Source organism: Salvelinus namaycush, chromosome 4 (genome assembly GCF_016432855.1).
Source record: "Salvelinus namaycush isolate Seneca chromosome 4, SaNama_1.0, whole genome shotgun sequence".
NCBI lineage: Eukaryota > Metazoa > Chordata > Actinopteri > Salmoniformes > Salmonidae > Salvelinus > Salvelinus namaycush.
Genome location: NC_052310.1, coordinates 66,344,326 through 66,366,665, shown reverse-complemented (window position 1 = coordinate 66,366,665; position 22,340 = coordinate 66,344,326). Strand labels below are relative to the sequence as shown.

The following is a 22,340-nucleotide window of genomic DNA, read 5'->3' as shown; positions in this document are numbered from 1 at the left end:
ACTGGACAGTTTTATCTCAATCTCTTCATTCAAAGACTCCATCATGGACACTCTTACTGACAGTTGTGTCTGCTTTGCGTGATGTATTGTTGTCTCTACCTTCTTGCCCTTTGTGCTGTTGTCTGTGCCCAATAATGTTTGTACCATGTTTTGTGCTGCTACCATGTTGTGTTTCTACCATGTTTTTGTCATGTTGTGTTGCTACCATGCTGTGTTGTCATGTGTTGCTGCCTTGCTGTGTTGTTGTTTTAGGTCTCTCTTTATGTGGTGTTGTGTTGTCTCTCTTGTCGTGATGTGTGTTTTGTACATTATATATATATATTTTTTTTTATCCCAGCCCTCGTCCCCACAGGAGGTCTTTTGCCTTTTGGTAGGCCGTCATTGTAAATAAGTATTTGTTCGTAACTGACTTGCCTAGTTAAATAAAGGTGAAATAAAAATAAAGTATGTTGTATTTGTAACAAGATACACTTTGATGTATATTTTACCCATCTCTGATAGTATGTAGCTATGTGAACAACAGTTAAGCCTTGTTTACACTGCAGACCACAATGCTCAAATCAGTTTTGTTTTTCAAATCCGTGTTGGAATATTTACTGTCCAAACAGCAAGTTACAAGTGACCAAATCAGATATGTGTGTGTGTTCAGACAGCAATCATTTGCTGACATGGCCACGCTAGTTGTCATAGTACCAACAGGCGAGTGTGCAGTGGTGTAGGCTGATTGGTTATCGTGCTTCCTATCACTCAGAAGTTTTGCCACAAGCTAAGGTCAACAATGCCTGCCATGGACGTTTCCCAGTTGTTTTGAATGTTCAAAATCATAGTGTAAGAAATACTTTCAAGCCTCAAAGGATAAGATGATACAATTTTTAAAACAAGTCCTTTCTGGCTAACCACAACAGTCAACTAGCTAGCTACTCTATGTAGCTGTTTAGGTTTCTAGCACATTCACTAATTTGTTTATAAACAATTAACAAGCTAGTTAGCTGCCACCTGTTCTTGTCTACCTGTCAACTGAGTAGCAGGCAACAAGATATGCCAAATAACAGTCTAAAAACCACTTGAGTGCAATAAAAAACACTTAAGGGCGACTTGTGTTCAGACACAAGTCGCATGGCCAATAAACTTTTTGTATCTGATTACAAGCCACCTACGAAGCTGGTTTGAAATGTGGCTTCAAATATCCGGCATGTGATTTTTAGTTGTTCAGACTGCAGGAAAAAGTACAGATTCGAATTGGATATGCCCCAAAAATTGGATTTGAGTCACTTCAAACTGCCAATGTGAACAAGGCTTTAGTGCTCCTGCTCCTATCCCAAAGTGATTTGGCTCCAGGTTACCATCAGAAGACCCTGTCCGTCCCTCCGTCTGAACAGCTGCACATTGCTCAGACAAGAACCCATTTTCTCCCCAATCAAGGTGATTGGAGCTCCATTTCCAGTCTGTCTGTCCTTTGAACTCGGGATGCCATGGCCTGAGGGTGTGGGAGGAGGGGGTTATGGGGGGATTGGGGTGGTGCTTGGCAGGCACTTACTATGTTATACAAATGCTTGCTTGCACGGATATGGCAGCAAAGCACCCCACTCCCAAGATCTACACCACACCACTGCATCTCATCCTTGGTTGTGATGTTGATGCACACATCGTCAAGACCTGGAAAGGCTTACTCGCACGACAGGCCTTTTTCGTTCATTAACTACCCTTACTCCAAGCTCCTCACACACACACACAAAATGGTTTAAAATAGTACCAGATTGGGGTTACCTGGCTTGTAATTATAGAGGAACCCTTCTTGGTGCTATATAGAACCCTTTTTTGAAGGTTCCATAAAGAACCATGCTCATAAGGTTCTAAATGAAAAAGGTTCTATTTAGCACCAAAAAAAGGATTCCGCTATGGTTATAACCCTTTTTGGGCCAATATAGAACCCTTTCTTTGGTTATGTATAACACCTTTATGAAGAATTGTTCTATAAACAACCTTTCATAATTTATTTTTTACTGTGTCAGCCGTATTATATGGTAAAAATTATATAGGTGTTATTTTTGTGTTGTATAAGTGTTATTATCAATATGGTTCCACATAGAACAGAGAGACATTATTGTGCCTTCTTCATGACTGCGTTGGTGTGTTTGGACCATGTTAACTCCTTAGTGATGTGGACACCGGGGAACTTAAAGCTCTCTACTCGCTCCACTACAGCCCCGTCGATGTGGAAGGGGGTGTGCTCGGCCCTCTGTTTACTGTAGTCCACAATCAGATTCTTTGTCTTGATGACATTGATGGAGAGGTTGTTGTCCTGGCACCACACTGCTGACACTGTAATTGGGCATAAATCAAGGCAGTGCAGTTGCAGCTTTCCTGAAGTCACCCAGAGGTGTGTTGATTGTTAACCTAACGTAGCAGGCATAAAAGAAACGACTGAGCAGTGTTTCCTTATTTCTGGTCCTGATTAGGGGGATAAACTGTTGGGGGAGGTTCTCTTCTGCACTGTTCAACCAATCCAGTAAATGTGGAGGAGGAGTTAAGATGAAGTGTCGCCATATTAACGTCCAAAAGCGGAAGTTGTGTCACAGGCTCACTTTCCATTTCCCCTGAAAACCAGATGCCATCCGACCCCGCAGTGGGCGGTTGACTGTTGACTTCAACAGGGGGTGTGTAGAGAGAGGTGACGTGCTGGCTGGGTGTGTATGTGCTGTGTGTGTGTGTGTGTGTGTGTGTGTGTGTGTGTGTGTGTGTGTGTGTGTGTGTGTGTGTGTGTGTGTGTGTGTGTGTGTGTGTGTGTGTGTGTGTGCGTACGAAACTCCTGGTGGATGAGCAGCATTCTCACGCTAAGGTGATGCTAACCGTACTACTCATTACCATACCTCTTACATTGATCACTTCCAGGGGATCCCAGAATCCAGACAATGGATGAAAGTGCAGGGCAGTTCTCTTTCATTGACCTTATGTTTCTGACCTGTGGAAAAGAGAAGATTGCTGGAAAACTCAAGTCTGTTGCCATTGCATTTGTCCACAGTCACACACAAAATAGTTTTAATCAGGCAACATAACCAAACCATACACACACACACACAAACAAACACAGATATACATACACACACACTTAAAAAATAATTGATTCTCTGGTCTCAATCCCAAGCCATACTAAGTGTTTCAGTGGAGCCCACATCTATGGTCATTTTCACAAGTGGCAATATTGACACATAGGATACAACACACATGAAGCACAATGGACTTTCCATGACAGTGTTAAAGCAGACTATGTGTTAAAAGCCTTTCCACAACCAGTTGCCTACATTACCATCCTGTTTCTAAACATATAAAGACAGATGGTGGGCTCTGGACAGGCCAGCTCCACCTGTGGATGATACTGAGGTATTCCCAGAAGACCCACCAATGAGCAGCAGATAATGGTAATTCAACCCTATTTCCTATATAGTGCACTTATTTTGTCCAGGACCCATTTTGGGAATAGGGTGCCATTTGGGATTAAGCTAATGTATCAGTACAGACTGCAGAGGCACACACAAAACATAGGTTGTATTCACTATGGTGTTGCTGCCCTCTGCTGGTATGTATACATTTCAGCTCTTCAAAGGTGCCTAATCAAATCAAAACAACGGAGCACACATGGTAAAAGTCCCAAATGGGACCCTATTCACTACATAGTGCACTACTTTTGACAAGAGCCCTATGGGCTAGGCACTTCCGCCCTGGATACCCTAAACCCTATTTTGCTAAACAAGTAGAAATCAGGAGGGAGGCAATGAGATAGAACACCCATTGAAATATAAATATATATATAACTAAGTAGCCATGTGCTTTGTTGCCCTTACACATGTGTAAGGCCCTAGAAGTGTCATCGCCTGTACTTTAGGTAGCACTTACTGCACATTTATGCACTTTTTATGTAAAATTAAAATGTTTCAAAAAGTATTAATAGTACCAACAATCTTTTGACAAACAATCAAAGTTGAGTCGGGCTATACATTTCAACATCGGTTTGGTGTTTGTAGATCAAGAGCAGGTGCGAATCTAGCTCTGGTCAGGGGCTTCAATGCAGCTAACGTTAGTGAGCTTGCTAACGCTAAACCTTTCTTCATCAACGCTGAAACTCTTGACTGGTTTAGAGGCTTGATTTAATATTATTTTGTTACTCACCAGCGCCTATTTCTCCAAAATACAAAATAAATAAAAATGTTTTGAGCATTATTTTTTACCGCCTCTTTTTTTCATAGCTGCAGCCTGCATGCGCATCCAACGCCAATGACGTATATATTGAAACAAAGAGATTGCATTGGTTGAAATCGGGAACGTCATCAATCGCGGGAATATTAGAAGAAGAAAAAAATGCCAAATCACATTTGGAATCTTCAGCTGACGACAGAGCAACAGCTGGATGAAGCACTCGGGGCTCCCGAGTGGCACAGTGGTCTAAGGCACTACATCTCAGTGCTAGAGGTTTAGGCTTTGGCTGGGTTAGGCCTTCATTGTAAATAAGAATTTGTTCTTAACTGGACATGCCTAGTTAAATAAAAAAATTAAGTGGTGTTGGAAGTTGTTGATATCCCTCTCTAATCCTCTGTAGGTGTGCTTTGACAGGTGAGTGTTATTTGTTGTTAATTTACTTTAAGGCCTCGAGCTAAGAATTTAACTCTAGAAGAGATAACAAATAAATCAGATTGTAAAACAGCTTTTCTTTTTAGTCATCATATGGCTAACTGCAACATACTTTCTGAATGTGATACTACTAGCCAACTTAGAAAGGAAACAATATAGCTAGCTAGTTAATAGCTAAACTTCCAGCAGCCTTTTCTAGCCTAGGCCCATCTGTTTTCTAGCTAGCTAACTAAGTTTTGTCTAACTAGCTAGAACCTTCCATACAAACAATTCTAGATCAAACTGATTGTCTTGCAGATGTAAAGAACTGGCTGTTGTGGCCTCCCAACTGGTCGACGCATTGGCCAACCTGAGTCACCTGGGCCTGTAGCTAACTGACTGGGCATTCCTAACTTACTGTTCATAACTCTGGTGAGGTTGGGGTCTGGGTCGAGGTACAGAGGCCTCCTCAGCTGCTCCTTCAAGTAGGTGAACGCGCTTTCAACTCTCCCTGTCTCTGTTTTACTTGTTTGCTTTACTTGTTTGAAATCTTTTCTTCTCATTTTCTCCCTCTGTACCTTCAAGTTTATTTGTGTGATGTTTGTGTTCCAATGTATAGGATGTGTAGAGCTTGTATTTTGTAATGGTATGGTTGTCTGTCAATTCTCTCCCCCTCCATCCCTAATAGAAAATGTTTACTTCATAAACCTACCTCATCTGGTGATTTGACAACATGTGTTGTGGGAAACGGGTTATCTGTGAAGGATGACTTCCTTCTAGGATGACTTCCTTCTAGCATCCCACTCAGATTGTAGGCATACTCTACATCTATGACTTCTCCAAACCAACACTAGAGGGCAGCCAGCTACTACATCATAACCACAAAGTTGATGTGAGAAATTGAGAATCTTAGCATTGCATAGCCAAGCAGGCCTACTAATGTCTGAATTGACAAGCAATGTATTCTATTGCTAGAGTTCACTGGCACTGCCCTGGTTGAGCCTCTGGTCTGATCCCCGGCATAAGTGTGTGTTGCTTCCCAGGAATGCTTCAGAGAGAACACAGGGTACCTGGCACAGGTGAAATGGGGTCATCAAACAGATACTGCCTTGGGTGTATCTCAACAATCCACATCCTTGTATCGTTTCTCACATCTGCACTCATCCGATAAGACAGTATAGGTGAAAGTCATATGTAAACAGCCACCTAAGGGGACGTGCATTGACTAATCCTTGACAATAAAGGTTTGCTGTCTGGCCCCATGTGTTTGTTGAACTGAAGTAGATAGGCAGGCATTAGGCTAGTACAAAATGTTTGCAATGTAGTGGTAATATTAATCATGCGCTTAATAGACAGTAGCTAAGAACATTTCTTTGCATGAAAACAAACTGATACTTGCCAGTAATGTAATTAAATCCTCCAAGACCTTCATTGACTCCCCATGAAGGAGAGGATAGACTTCAAGGTGATACTTCTCCCTTTCAAGGCCCTATGACACTGCGCCCTCCTACCTCTCACAGCCTCCCCAGCCCCACTGCCCTGACTGTTCAACTTTCAAACCAGACCAAATTGTTTCCAACTTGTTAAAGGAAAATTCCACCCCAAAACTATATTTTGGAATTTGTTTCATTAGTCCATTGTTGATATTCAGTCAGGCACCAGATTTCTATAACACATGATAAAATCTGCCATGTGTCAGCAACGTCTGAGCAGGGGAACACAACCAAGGTCAACAAGGCAGCATAATGCGTCGTTCAGAAACATGCATATCTCTTCCATAAAATGTTTGCGTTTTCAAACTAGTTTCCATTGGGAAACAGAATCCTACTCATTATTCCATATGATCAACCTACGTCACTTTTGTTTTGAGCCGACTTCTCCCCCGGTTCCAAAACAAATCACTTTTCATCTGGTAATTAAGGCACTACTGCACTATAAACCATGGAGTTTCAAACTGGGATCCGTAGAGGTACTGCAGGGGTCCGCGATTACTATTTTATTTAGCAAAACATTTTGGTGGAATTTTTGTTTGAATATCGCTAGCTATAACAGAATGCCATCGTGGATACCATTTTTATGTCTCTACGTCCAGTCTGAAGGAAGTTCAAAGTAGTTTCACAAGCCAATGCTAACTAGCATTACGGCAATGACTGGAAGTCATATTATACAGGAACAGTATTATTATTTATTTATTTGTTTGGGGGAGGGGGGGGGGGGGGTAAATCAGTTTTAATATTGCAGATTGTGGCTTCTATCAATGTAATTGTCTGCATCATTTCCAATCCCCCCAAATTTTGGGGGTAAATATACAGTACCAGTCAAAAGTTTGGACACACCTACTCATTCAAGGCTTTATCTTTATTTGGACTATTTTCTACATTGTAGAATATGAGTGAAGACATCAAAATTATGAAATAACACATATGGAATCATGTAGTAACCAAAAAAGTGTTAAACAAATCAAAATATATGTTATATTTGAGATTCTTCAAAGTAGCCATACTTTGCCTTGATGACAGCTTTGCACACTCTTGGCATTCTCTCAACCAGCTCCATGAGGTAGTCACCTGGAATGCATTGCAAATAACAGGTGTGTCTTAAAGTTAATTTGTGGAATTTCTTTCCTTCTTAATGCTTTTGAGCCAATCAGTTGTGTTGTGACAAGGTAAGGGTTGTATACAGAAGATAGTCCTATTTGGTTAAAGACCAAGTCCATATTATGGCAAGAACAGCTCAAATAAGTCAAAAGAAATGACAGTGCATCATTTCTTTAAGACATGAAGGTCAGTCAATCTGGAAAAATTCAAGAACTTTTAATGTTTCTTCAAGTGCAGTCGCAAAAACCATCAAGCGCTATGATGAAACTGCCTCTCATGAGGACAGCCACAGGAAAGGAAGACACAGAGTTACCTCTGCTGCAGAGGGTAAGTTCATTAGAGTTACCAACCTCAGAAATTGCAGCCCAAATAAATGCTTCACAGACTTCAAGTAACAGACACATGTCAACATCAACTGTTCAGAGGAGACTGTGTGAATGAGGCCGGTGGAAATCTGTCCTTTGGTCTGATGAGTCCAAATTTGAGATTTTTGGTTCAAACCACTGTGTTTTTGTGAGACGCAGAGTAAGTGAACGGATGATCTCCACATGTGTGGTTCCCACAGTGAAGCATGGAGGAGGAGGTGTGATTGTGTGGGGGTGCGTTGCTGGTGACACTGTCGGTAAGAGAACATTAACTACCCCTACACTCTGTATTTTCCGCTGGCTGCCCTACCACAGATAGCACTGAGCTAGCCTGAAACAGCAGCATTTTGGATCTACCTTACTCAAGAAAGCAAAGAGGAGACCATGTTTGTATGTGGCTTTAATAACTCAATGATTATTTTTTACATTGTTTGCAAACTGATATGTGACACGTATTAATGCCAATATAACATGGCAACATTTTTGCTAAACAGGTGGGGTTCAAAACAGTTGGGGCTCTGCCCTTAATGACAGGTCGCCACTGCTAATGATGTGGTCCTCTGATCAAACATTACAACAAAATAAATGTGCATGTGCCCTGAATCCCCAGTTTGGGGAATTTTATTCTCCCTGACCTAGGGATGTGAATGTGGCTTGATTGTTAGTTCTCAATGATGGTATTATTAAAAATATATATATAGTTCAATATCTTTCCTGCATGCTTTCTATCTGGTTTTAGTCGTTTAAGGCATGGTTTCCCAAAGTCAGTCCTGGGGACACAGCTGATTCAAATAATAAAAGCTTGATGATGAGCCACCCTTTGCCTTGATGACAGCTTTGTACACTCCTGGCATTTTCTCAACCAGGTTCACCTGGAATGCTTTTACAACAGTCTTGAAGGAGTTCCCACATATGCTTTTCCTTCACTCTGCGGTCCAACTCATCCCAAACCATCTCAATTGAGTTGATGTCGGGTGATTGTGGAGGCCAGGTCATCTGATGCAGCACTCCATCACTCTCCTTCTTGGTCAAATAGCCCTTACTCATCCTGGAGATGTGTTTTAGGTCATTGTCCTGTTGAAAAACAAATGATAGTCCCACTGAGCACAAGCCAGATGGGATGGCAGTGGTTAGAGCATTGGGCTAGTAACCGAAAGGTTGCAAGTTCGAATCCCCGAGCTGACAAGGCACTAATCTGTTGTTCTGCCCCTGAACAAGGCAGTTAACCCACTGTTCCTAGGCTGTCATTGAAAATAAGAATTTGTTCTTAACTGACGTGCCTAGTTAAATAAAGGTTAAAAAAATAATAATAATGGTGTATTGCTGCAGAATGCTGTGGTAACTATGCTGGTTAAGTGTGCCTTGAATTCTAAATAAATCACTGACAGTGTCACCAGCAAAGCACCCTCACACCACCACCTTCTTCTCCATGCTTCATGATGGGAACCACACATGGGGAGATCATCTGTTCACCTACTCTGCGTCTCACAAATACACGGCGCTTTGAACCAAAAATCCCAAATTTGGACTCATCAGACCAAAGGACAGATTTCCACCTGTCTAATGTCCATTGCTTGTGCTCTTATCCAGAGTGACTTACAGGTAGTGCATTCATCTTAAGGTAGCTGGGTGAGACGACCACCAGTTTTAATATTAAAGTGGAATAATGTTGTCTTCCTCAGATTCTCCTTGGTACATACCCAGATGAATACTTTGATGAGGCAGCCCCCAAGCAGATGATGAAGTACTTGCAGGCAGTTGTCCTTCCTCAGCCAGTCAATCATGGAGAGGAATACCAAGCTTACACTGCCCTATAACTACCTGAACCCTGCTGAGATGGAGAATAGTGTGACCATATGAGTTCTATGGTTCCACAGAGAATGTTTATCACAATGTACCCGTGTTGCAGCCAGAGCTATGCAATTAATAATAGTAGTAATAATAATAGCAATAATAGTAATAATAATAATAGTAGTAGTTGTAATAATAGCAATAATGACCTTTTTGGAGAGATAAGGAATCTAAATTGACACAATTTTGCCATCTTGCCATGGCTTCAGTAATACCAATGACCATGTTTTCTTGCCCTTCCTCTCATGCTGAAATGAAGGAGAGAAGTAGAAGGTTCTCAACCAAAGTGAGACGAGGTGCAACCAAAAACTTATATGACTGTTTTTTATGACACACACTTCTGCAAATGTTTGTCTGATTCAATGACCACAATAAGCAGTGTCTATCCTCAGTAATTGTTTTATTAAATGTATGTAAAGTTGTCTCTGGTTGGAGCAGCATAAAATATGTATTTTAATGGAAAATAAATTCAATAAAGCAATTGTTATGAGAAAATAAGAAACACCAAACAACATCCACAGGAAGAGCTGGATGAAAACAAGAAAGGCATATGGCTCTGGTAAAAAGTAATGGACTATATAGTGAATAAGGCCCCATTTGGGAAACAGGCATAAATCTACATCCTTTTGATAGTAACCCCATAATGTACTGTACATGGGCAGATAAAAAAAAAAGATATACTCTAGGAATTATACAGAAGATGGGAGGGATGTGAATGTGGCTTGATATTGATAATATGCAGGAGTGAAAATGCAAGATGGTGAAAAGAGATGTTATCGTAGGTGGTGTGTGGCAGAGAGAGAAAGAGAAAGGACACCCCTCCTAGCCTAGCCAGAGACAGAAAACACTATCCCCCTTTTGTCAGAGATAGGAGGACTAGACTAGACAGATGCTTAAACTTTCCACCTCTTTGAACAACCAAGTATTTCTCGATGCTTAGAACATGTGCGCGTTACGCAGCATCTGAAAATGAACAATGCATTTATGAGATTCACTAAATAAAGGATTTAAAATACCGAAACGTCAGATTTATGAAGAAGTTTAGTAAAAAGTAACAATGAATAACTCTGTGCAGAACCAAACTGGTGCGAACTGGAGAACGGAATCAGTTATCATTTCTCTGGTCTTCTCGCTCATCTTCTTCGTCGGTACCTTGGGGAACGGATTGGTCCTCACTGTCCTCCTCTGGAACGGACAGATGAACACCAAAACAACAAACCTATTTATTCTGAACCTCGGCGTGGCAGACCTGTGCTTTATAGTGTTCTGCGTACCTTTTCAAGCCACTATCTACACTATGGATGAATGGGTATTTGGACCGTTCTTGTGCAAAATCGTACACTTTATCATCTACCTTACCATGTATGCCAGCATCTTTACGCTCACCGCTGTGTCGTTGGACAGGTGCGTTTCACTTACCGTTAACAACAGTTTTTTATATATATATATAAGTTGAAATGGGTCGTAATGTTGTGAAAGATAACATTTTAAGTAGTTTAATGATTTTATTGTTATATTGTCAACATATATTTTTGCTGAAAAATACTTATTCATTGCAGAAGATCAGTCTTGTTACCCCATTTATATACAGTACTGTAATGGTATGAAGATGGTCTATAGGCAAATAGCCTACAGAGGGAAAGTGAGAAAGGGTGCATGATAGTCATTCTTGATTATTTTGTTCAGTGACACTCTCTGACCAATTAAAACATTTGAAAGAACACTCTCTGAGTTCCTTAAAAATATGAAAAAAAATGGTGTCTCCACACAGCCAAAGATTATATTGACAAGCTGGTCGAGGGGCCGCTCTAACGATGGAAATACATGTCCATAAAAAGATGGAAGGCAGACGAGAGGATGCGAGATCGGGTGGGAACATTGTAGCCAATGAGCGGGCAGATATGCGTGTGAGCAACAGGCACAACTCCGATATAACATATACAAGTTGCCGAAATGCAACGTCTTCCACTTAGTCAAAAGTTTGGAAACACCGACTCATTCAAGGTTTTTTCTTTATTTTTACTATTTTCTACATTGTAGAATTATAGTGAAGACATCAAAACTATGAAATAACACATATGGAATCATGTTGTGACCAAAAAAGTGTTCAACAAATCAAAATACACTACCGTTCAAAAGCTTGGGGTCACTTAGAAATGTCCTTGTTTTTAAAAGAAAAGCAAATGTTTTGTCCATACATCAAATTGGACAGAAATACAGTGTAGACATTGTTAATGTTGTAAATGACTATTGTAGCTGGAAACGGCTGTTTTTTATTGAATATCTATATAGGTGCGCAGAGGCCCATTATCAGCAACCATCACTCCTGTGTTCCAATGGCACGTTGTGTTAGCACATCCAAGTTTATCATTTTAAAAGGCTAATTGATCATTAGAAACCCCTTTTGCAATTATGTTAGCACAGCTGAAAACTGTTGTCCTGATTAAAGAAGCAATAAAACTGGCCTTCTTTAGACTAGTTGGGTATCTGGAGCATCAGCATTTGTGGGTTCAATTACAGGCTCAAAATGGCTAAAAACAAAGAACTCTCTTCTGAAACTCGTCAGTCTATTCTTGTTCGGAGAAATGAAAGCTATTACATGCCAGAAATTGCCAAGAAACTGAAGATCTCGTACAACTCTGTGTACTACTCCTTTCACAGAACTAACACATTGTGCCATTGGAACACAGGAGTGATAATTGCTGATAATGGGCCTGTGTACGCCTATGTAGATATTCCATTAAAAAATAGCCATTACCAGCTACAATAGTCATTTACAACATTATCAATGTCTACACTGTATTTCTGATCAATTTGATGTTATTTTAATAGACAAAAAATGTGTTTTTCTTTCAAAAACAAGGACATTTCTAAGTGACCCTAAACTTTTGAACGGTAGTATATATTTTATATTCTAGATTCTTCAAAGTAGCCCTCTTTGCCTTGATGACAGCTTTGCAAAAACTTTGCATTCTCTCAACCAGCTTAACCTGGAATGCTTTTCCAACAGTGTTGAAGGAGTTCTCACATATGCTGAGCACTTGTTGGCTGCTTTTCCTTCACTATGCGGTCCAACTCATCCCAAACCATGGGTTGAGGTCGGGTGATTGTGGAGGCCAAGTCATCTGATGCAGCACTCCATCAATCTCCTTCTTGGTCAAATAGTCCTTACACAGCCTGGAGATGTTATTGTCCTGTTGAAAAATAAATGATAGTCCCACTAAGCGCAAAACAGATGGGATGGCGTATTGCTGCAGAATGCTGTGGTAGTCATGCTGTTAAGTGTGCCTTGAATTCTAAGTATATCACTGACAATGTCACCAGAAAAGCACCCCCACACCACAAAACCTCCTCCTCCATGCTTCACGGTGGGAACCACACATGGGGAGATCATCCGTTCACCTACTCTGCGTCTCATAAAGACACGGCGGTTTGAACCAAAAATCTAAAATTTGGACTCAGATTTACACCTGTCTAATGTCTATTGCTTGTGTTTCTTGGCCCAGCAAGTCTCTTCTTATTATTGGTGTCCTTTAGTAGTGGTTTCTTTGCAGCAATTCAACCATGAAGGCCTGATTCACGCAGTCCCCTCTGAACAGTTGATGTTGAGAGGTGTCTGTTACTTTAACTTTGTGAAGCATTTATTTGGGCTGCAATTTCTGAGGCTTGTAACTCTAAGTAACTTATCCTCTGTATCAGAGGTAACTCTGGGTCTTCCTTTCCTGTGGTGGTCCTCATGAGAGACAGTTTCATCATAGAGCTTGATGGTTTTTGCGACTGCACTTGAAGAATCTTTCAAAGTTCTTAATGTTCCGTATTGCCTGACCTTCATGTCTCTTAAGGATCTGACCCTTTTTTTTGCCTAAATGTCATACCCAAATCGAACTGCCTGTTGCTCAGGACTTGAAGCAAGGATATGCATATTCTGATACCATTTGAAAGGAAACACTTTGAAGTTTGTGGAATTAATGTGAAATTAATGAGAATATAAAACATTAGGTCTGGTAAAAGATATACAAACAAAAAAAACTGTTCCATCATCTTTGAAATGCAAGAGAAAGGCCATAATAAAATATTGCAGTTTAGGCGCAATTTAGATTTTGGCCACTAGGTGACAGAGGTGTCTGTGCAAAGTTTCAGATTGATCCAGTGAAGCATTGCAATACTAGACAATATTTTTTATCAAGTCCTCCCAAATGTGCCGAATTGGTCAATTGATACATTTCAAGTACATAACTATAGAGAACATATACAAATTATATGGTAATACAATATTTAAGTTTACACACTCCCAGGAATGTCATACATGATGGATCATTAGCTTATAGACTAACTTTCACACATCTAGATGGCCGGGCGGGGTGGGTGTGGAGCCAGAGACAGCAGGGGTTCAAACTGTAGAACCCAGTTCCTACATTTGAATATTAAGATGGATTTGATCAAACAAACTATGCTACATTTTATCTCTGGGACCCTCAGGATAACAAATCAGAGCAAGATTACTGAATGTAAGTACATTATTTCACTTCAGAGGTGAATGTATCAAACCAGTTGCCGTGAGTTTTTTGTTGTTGTCCACTCTCCTCAAACAATAGCATGGTATGTTTTCACTGTAATAGCTACTGTAAATTGGACAGTGCAGTTAGATTAACAATAATGTCATCTTTCTGCCTGTATAAGACATGTCTATGTCCTGGAAAGTTTGCAGTTACTTACAACGTCATGCTAATCACATTAGCGCACGTTAGCTCAACCATCCCGGTATAGGGACACCGATCCCGTAGAGGTTTTAAGTAATGATGGACTGTAATTTCGCTTTGCGTATTTGAGCTGTTCTTGCCATAATATGGACTTGGTCTTTAACCAAATAGGGCTATCTTCTGTATACAACCCTTACCTTGTCACTACACAACTGATTGGCTGAAATGCATTAAGAAGGAATGAAATTCCACAAATGAACTTTTAAGAAGGCACACATTTTAATTGAAATGCATTTCAGGTGACTACCTCATGAAGCTGGTTGAGAGAATGCCAAGAGTGTGCAAAGCTGTCATCAAGGCAAAGCATGGCTACTTTGAAGAATCTCAAATATAAAATATATTTTGATTTGTTTAACACTTTTTTGGTTACTACATGATTCCATGTGTTATTTCATAGTTTTGATGTCTTCACTCATATTCTACAATGTAGAAAATAGTGAAAATAAAGAAAAACCCTTGAATGAGTAAGTGTGTCCAAACTTTTGACTGGTACTGTATATCACTGCATTCGTTACAACCTGACCATTAGGAAACTTCAAGTACCAGCTGTTCTGGATGGCTGTGTGATAACGCTCTCGGTAGCTGATGTGAGCAAGACCTTTAAACAGGTCAACGTTCACAAAGCTGCGGGGCCAGACGGATTACCAGGACGTGTACTCAAAGCATGCGCGGACCAACTGGCAAGTGTCTTCACTGACATTTTCAATCTCTCCCTGACCAAGTCTGTAATACCTACATGTTTCAAGCAGACCACCAAGGAAGCGAAGGTAACCTACATAAATTATTATCGCCCCGTAGCACTCATGTCGGTAGCCATGAAGTGCTTTGAAAGGCTGGTCATGGCTCACATCAACAGCATCCTCCCGGATACCCTAGATCCACACTGCCCTTTCCCACCTGGACAAAAGGAACACCTATGAAAGAATGCTGTTCAACAAACACCATAGTGCCCACATAGCTCATTTCTAAGCAAAGGACCCTGGGACTAAACACCTCCCTCTGCAACTGGATCCTGGACTTATTGATGGGCCGCCCCCAGGTGGTAAGGGTAAGCAACAACATGTCTGCTACGCTGATCCTCAACACTGGGGCCCCTCAGGCGTGTGTGCTTAGTCCCCTCCTGTACTCCCTGTTCACCCACGACTGCATGGTCAAACACGACTCCAACACCATCAGTAAGTTTGATGATGACACAGTGATATGCCTGATCACTGACAACAATGAGACAGCCTATAGGGAGGAGGTCAGAGACCTGGCAGTGTGGTGCCAGGACAACAACCTCTCCCTCAATGTGAGCAAGACAAAGGAGCTGATGGTGGACTACAGGAAAAGACGGGCCAAACAAGCCCCCATTAACATCGACGGGGCTGTAGTGGAGCAGGTCGATAGAGGTTGAGATCTTCAAGATTGTTGGTGTCCACATCACCAACAAACTATCATAGTCAAAACACACCAGACAGTAGTGAAGAGGGCATGACAAAACCTTTTCCCCCTCAGGAGACTGAAAAGATGTGGCATGGGTCCCCAGTTTCTCAAAAAGTTGTACAGCTGCACCATCGAGAGCATCCTGACCAGTTGCATCACCACCTGGTATGGTAACTGCTCGTTATCTGACTGAGAGGCGCTACAGAGGGTAGTGTGTACGGCCCAGTACACCAGGACCTATATACTAGTCGGTGTCAGAGGAAAGCCCCCAAAAATGTCAGACTCCGGTCACCCAAGTCACAGACTGTTTTCTCTGCTACCGCACGGCAAGCGGTACCGGATCGCCCAAGTCTAGGACCAAAAGGTTCCAGCTTCTACCCCCAAGCCATAAGACTGCTGAACAATTAATAAAATGGCCACCATATTATTTACATTGACACCACCTCCATTTGTTTTTTACACTGCTGCTACTTGCTGTTTATTATCTATGCACAGTCACGTCACCCCTACCTACATGTAAAAATTACCTCGACTAACCTGTACCCCTGCACATTGACTCGCATCCGGTACCCCCTGTATATAGAGACTCATTAGTGTTATTTTATTGTGTTACTTTTTATTGTTTTTTACTTTAGTTTATTTGGTAAATATTTTCTTAACTCTTTCTTGAACTGCGCTGTTGGTTAAGGGCTTGTAAATAAGCATTTCGCGGTAAGGTCTACACATGTATTCGGCGCAGGTGACAAATAAAGTTTTGATTTGATAAGCCTCAAATCAGCAATTTTTTGTTGACCAAATTCGATACTCTCTCGTTGATCTCCATACAAAAATACCTCACTTCGTGGTCTTGTTTTTGTGGACAGACTTTGGGCAGAGTAAACCCTCTCGCTTCATTTCATCCTCTCTAATACAGTCTAACGTCAGTGTTTAGGGTACAATCAGGGCAGGGCAAAGACCTTCTGAGGGGCAGGTGCTCAAAGTGAAAAGAAATAGGGATTATAAAGGGCATTGTGTGACATCACAAAATCTCAAATTTGAATACACATCTTATTAACATCTTATTTTTATTGGGGTGGCCGGTAGCCTAGTGGTTACAGCATTGGGACAGTAACCAAAAGGTTGCTAGATTGAATCCCTGAGCTGACAAGGTAAACATCTGTTGTTCTGCCCCTGAACAAGGCAGTTAACCCACTGTTCCTAGGCTGTCATTGAAAATAAGAATTTGTTCTTAACTGACTTGCCTAGTTAAATAAAAGTTTTTAAAAAATGTCTTACCTAATTAAAATATATACCACAGAAGTCGTGTTCAGAGGGGTGTGGTTTACATAACTAGGTAGTGTCAAAATTTTACTGCAGCGTGTCAGCAAATATAATTTGAGATTTAAGGCAAAGATACTTATAGGTTTCCGATTTCATTTGTGTCTGGTTCTAGCTAGTAATTGGGCGGATTCAATTATGCTGACCCGCCTGTTAATGTGATCTGGTGATAACGGGGAGGGAGGAGCATGAGTGCCCTTCTCAAATCACGACAGTAATCTACACAGAGTCATTTTTGTCAACGGGGTGCATTGTTCAGAAACATACATCTCTTTTCCATAAAATCTATTTTTAAATGTTCCCACTTGTTTTAATTGGGATGGCAGATAAAGCTCTAACGCAATCACTGTTGCATGTGAAAACACAGAATCCTACTCATTACTCCACATGCTCCTTTTTTATTTAACTAGGCAAGTCAGTGCAGACCAAATTGCTATTTTACAATGACGGCCTACCCTGGCCAAACCCTCCCCAAACCCGGACAACACTGGGCCAATTGTGCGCCACCCTATGGGACTCCTGATCACAGCCAGTTGTCATACAGCCCAGGGTCAAGCACTGAGATGCGAGATGCAGTGCTGTAGACTGCTGCGCCACTCAGGAGCCCTCCTATGTCACTTTGCTTTGAGCTGACTTTGCGTGGGCTTCGAAAGGGGCACCTGGATCACGCTCGGGAGGCAGCCCGGACCCAAAAGGAATGCAATCAACTTTCACCTGGTGCACAACACGCCGACACAGGCGCCCGAGCAAGATTAATCGAACCCCCTCACTGGCTAGCTAGGTCTTCAGCCAGCATGGAACAAAATGGGAGGAAGGCTTGCCCGAAACTCTTACGCAGTTGTCAAGTCATTACATCAAGAGACATGCCAAAACAGAAAATTGACACAGATTTCTTGACTTCATTGATAGTCATGATACTATATATGAACATTATCAGACAGTCAATATACTATATATTCAATCAAAAGTTTAAGCGGAAATTGTCCAAAGTGAACTAGCTTGTCAGTGCTGACAGTTCCATTTGGGCTAGTTAGCAAAATTATACAGCCAACATTTTGTCTATATAATGCTGTTAACCAAACAGTTGGATAAGCAAATCATTTTTGAAACCATGATGTAATGTATGACAGGATTGGATGTTGCATGCATATCAATGTTGTTTGAGTTGCTTTGTGTATCAGTGTAACAGTATTGCTTCCGTCCCTCTCCTCACCCCTCTGCACACATAGACAACAGCCACCCTCGAAGCATCGTTACCCATCGCTCGTCAAAAGCAGCAGCCCTTGCAGAGCAAGGAGAACAACTACTTCAAGGTCTCAGAGCGAGTGACGTCACCGATTGAAACGCTATTAGCGCGCACCCCGCTAACTAGCTAGCCATTTCACATCGGTTACATCCGCAAATTTGCTTGAGATAATATCACTGCAACACTGCTCACTGAGTCCATGGTGCTTGACAGGCATTTTCAAAGAACCTTCAGTCAAAGTCCGCTCCCCACCCACTTATCCTACTAGCTCCCCGCCCACGTAGTCTGCCTTTTTAAACTTCCTGGTAGTTTGAAATGAGAGAAAAACTGCACTTCTTCTCAAATTTTTGTCATTTTTATTGTGAAAGAATATTATGGGAGATGTTTAAGTCACGCAAAAGGCTATTTTATATGGGAATCAGAATGACTGTTTGGGACCTTTAAAATATGTTTCTTTCCATTTGTCAAATGGCAGATGCACAGAGCAGAATTTGGCTGCTGGAATTAATTTGTGTGTGGACGAACCTGCACAGGTAGCCTACATGAGCCTTTGATTGTTTGGCAATCAGATGAAAACATCATGACTGGTTGTTTTTATGCCACATTAAAAGGTAATACATTTTTCTTAAGTTAATTGACAAATGTGTTCTACTAGGCCCACACATCTTATGAAATGAAAAGGGATTCTATATGTAATTCTATGATGAGGCCCATAGTGCACACAAGCACACAAAAAAACAGTGGTTCTCAATAGTAACAAATAGGGGTTATTTGGCTTGTAACCATAGCAGAACCCTTTTTGTTGCTATATAGAACCCTTTTTTGAAGGTTCACAAATAACCATGCACATAATGTTTTAAATGGAACCTGTATGGTGCTATAAAGAACCATTTTCTAAGGTTTGCCTCATGCAACTCGACACATCCCCTTCGCATAGAGTTGATCAGGCTGTTGATTGTGGCCTGTGGAATGTTGTCCCACTCTTCAATGGCTATGTGAAGTCGATCCAGAGCATCCCAAGCAAGCTTATTGGCTGAAATGTCTGGTGAGTATGCAGGCCATGGAAGAATGGGACATTTTCAGCTTCCAGGAATTGTGTACAGATCCTTGCAACATAGGTCCGTGCATTATCATGCTGAAACATGAGGTGATGGCGGCGGATGAATGGCACGACAACGGGCCTCAGGATCTCGTCATGGTATCTCTGTGCACTGAAATTGCCATCGATAAAATGCAATTGTGTACGTTGTCCGTAGCTTATGCCTCCCAACATTGACATCAGAAAACCACTTGGCCACACAACGGCAAACGTCTGCCCGGTACTGTTGAAACCGGGATTAATTCGTGAAGAGCACACTTCTCCAGCGTGCAAGCAGAAATTGCAAGTGATAATTTGCCCACTGAAGTCCGTTACAACGTCGGATTGCGGTCAGGTCAAGACCCTGGGGAGGATGACAAACACACAGATGAGCATCCGTGAGACGGTTTCTGACAGTTTGTGCATAAATTCTTCAGTTGTGCAATCCCACATTTTCATCAGCTGTCCGGGTGGCTGGTCTCAGATGATCTCGCAAGTGAAGAAGCCGGATGTTGAGGTCCTGGGCTGGAGTGGTTACACGTGGTCTGCGGTTGTGAGGCCGGTTGGACGTAGTGTCAAATTCTCTAAAATGATGTTGGGAGGTGGCTTTTGGTAGAGAAATTAACATTAAATTCTCTGGCAAAAGCTCTGGTGGACATTCCTGCAGTCAGCATGCCAATTGCACGCTCCCTCAAAACTTGAGACATCTGTGACATTGTGTTGTGTGACAAAACTGCATATTTTAAAGTCGCCTTTTATTGTCCAGAGCACAGGGTGTTCCAGTGTAATGATCACGCTGTTTAATCAGATTCTTGATATGCCGCACCTGTCAGGTGGATGGATTATCTTGGCAAAGGAGAAATGCTCACTAACAAAGATGTAAACAAATTTGTTCATAAAGTTTGAGAGAAATAAGCCTAATGCGCATCTGAAAAATTTGAGGGATCTTTTATTTCAGCTCATGAAACATGGGACAACACATTGCATTTATATTTTTTATTTAGTATAATTATATAACACAACACATTAAAGAAACTAGAATAACACTCTCACTCACGGTTGCACAAAAAGACCTGGGTGCAAACCATGCCCCAAAATATTGTAATGCACCGCCCCTACATTTGAAAGATCACTAAAAGAGCAAAGAACCCTTTTGAGAACTTGAAATAATTATTGAAGCGCTCAAATGGTTCTTTGAGTTCTTATGGTTCTAGATAGAACAATCATCCTTCCCTAAGAAGCCTTGAGGAAACCTAATTTTTTTGTGTGTAGGAGGTCCCGTAATGGAAATAAATTACATCTACTTTCAACCCTGCTTATAACATTTCTACAGCTAGGCGCCGGTAGTTTCTGCTTGTGCAACAGCAGGAAGACGACTGCAGTGCACGCTCGCATGGGGGCAGAGTAGCGGGGAGAGGTGATTTTCCAAGATTCAAAAATTTGAAATTAGCAAATTTGATGGACAATTCTTTACCGGACAGGATAAAAAAAATAAAAAAAAAATGAAAATGTATTCATAAGAAAATGCTACCAATCTGACAGGGCACTTTTTTCTCATAGAAGGACATACCTGGGTATTATTTTATGTATCACTAAATCCTGTCTGTCCAACTATCTGAGTCCACCTCTTCTTCCTATTGTTGACCCCGAAGGTATCTGGCCATCCGCTACCCTCTCCGTTCCAGGGAGATGAGGACCCATCGTAACGCCCTGACGTCCATCTGTGTGGTGTGGGGTTTGTCCCTGGTCTTCTCTGGCCCGTACCTGAGCTACTACCGACAGATGGACCTGGACGGCACCGTGGTTTGCATCCCCGCCTGGCAGTTCCAGGACAGGCGCCTTATGGACGTCTGCACCTTCTTCTTCGGCTACCTCATCCCTGTCCTCACCCTCAGCCTGACCTACGCCAGAACCATCCGTTACCTGTGGACCACAGTGGACCCCATGAAGGACATGTCTGAGTCCAGGAGAGCAAAGAGGAAAGTCACCAAGATGATTATTATCGTAGCGGTGCTCTTCTGCCTCTGCTGGCTTCCCCATCACCTGGTTATACTGTGTATGTGGTTTGGTCACTTTCCGCTAAACCACACCACCTATATACTCCGTATTCTCTCTCACCTGGTGGCCTATGCTAACTCCTGCCTCAACCCTATAGTGTATGCCCTGGTGTCCAAACACTTCCGGAAGGGATTCCGGAAGGTGTTTGACTGTGTGTTGAGTAAGAGGGTGGTGAACCGGGTGCATGTGTTTCAGGCGGCGCATGTGGTCAGCACGGTGGAGGTGGGGTCCAGTGAGACGTCCAATCAGAGCCTGGGGTCACAGCGAGGAGATAGTGCCGGACTAACCACATCTGGGGCCCTGGGCAAGAAGAATTTGGAGGCCCCGCTCATGGCAGTGGAGAGATTTTCTTTTTAAGCTAACTTCCTGCAATTCCAACCTGGACTCAGGGGTAGACATAACATAGTAAATCGGTCTCCCTCAATATAGCATGATATGTTAAGTTTCGTATGGAATGTATTAATTTGTGGATCTCCATCACCCATTTTGTATGATATATTACAAATTGCAATTCGTATGATATTTCACAAATGTAAAAATAAATGTGGCTAATGTTAGCTAGGTGACTAGTTGGCTAATTTAAGCTAGGTTAGGGGTTAGGGGTTATGGTTAGGGGAAGGGTTAGCTAACATACTAAGTAGTTGCAAATTAATAAATAGTTGCCCATGATGTGAACCTTTGCATTGCTAGATGTTTGTGTTATATCCCCACCCATCACCCCGACCAACTTCCCACCTTTTGTTTTTAGCTTAGTAACCTTATGTCTTATGTAACTATACCAAACGTAACATATCATACTAATCAGAGTGTCACAGATTTACTTTTACTATGTTATGTCTAGTCTTTGAGGCCAGGCTAACAATTCTAAACATTTTGCCATAGGGCAGAGAGAAAAATATGCTGTTTATAGAAAATTTCTTGCATTTCTACACTTTTTGCCATGTGGCGGAGGGAAAATGTTTCCGTTTTAAATTAGATTTCCTACTATTCCACAAATTTTGCCATGGGGCTGAGAGATGATTTTTGAGTTTTAAAGCA

General features: G+C 41.7%; 1 protein-coding gene across 1 annotated transcript; it reads left to right on the top strand.

Moving 5' to 3' along the window:
- The first annotated feature begins 10,475 nt into the window (after positions 1-10,475).
- Positions 10,476-21,659, top strand: LOC120045968 (galanin receptor 2a). Its single transcript, XM_038990888.1, has 2 exons — positions 10,476-10,822; positions 20,897-21,659. Exons 1-2 carry the CDS (start codon positions 10,476-10,478, stop codon positions 21,657-21,659), a joined length of 1,110 nt encoding a protein of 369 aa, XP_038846816.1.
- The last annotated feature ends 681 nt before the right edge of the window (positions 21,660-22,340 follow it).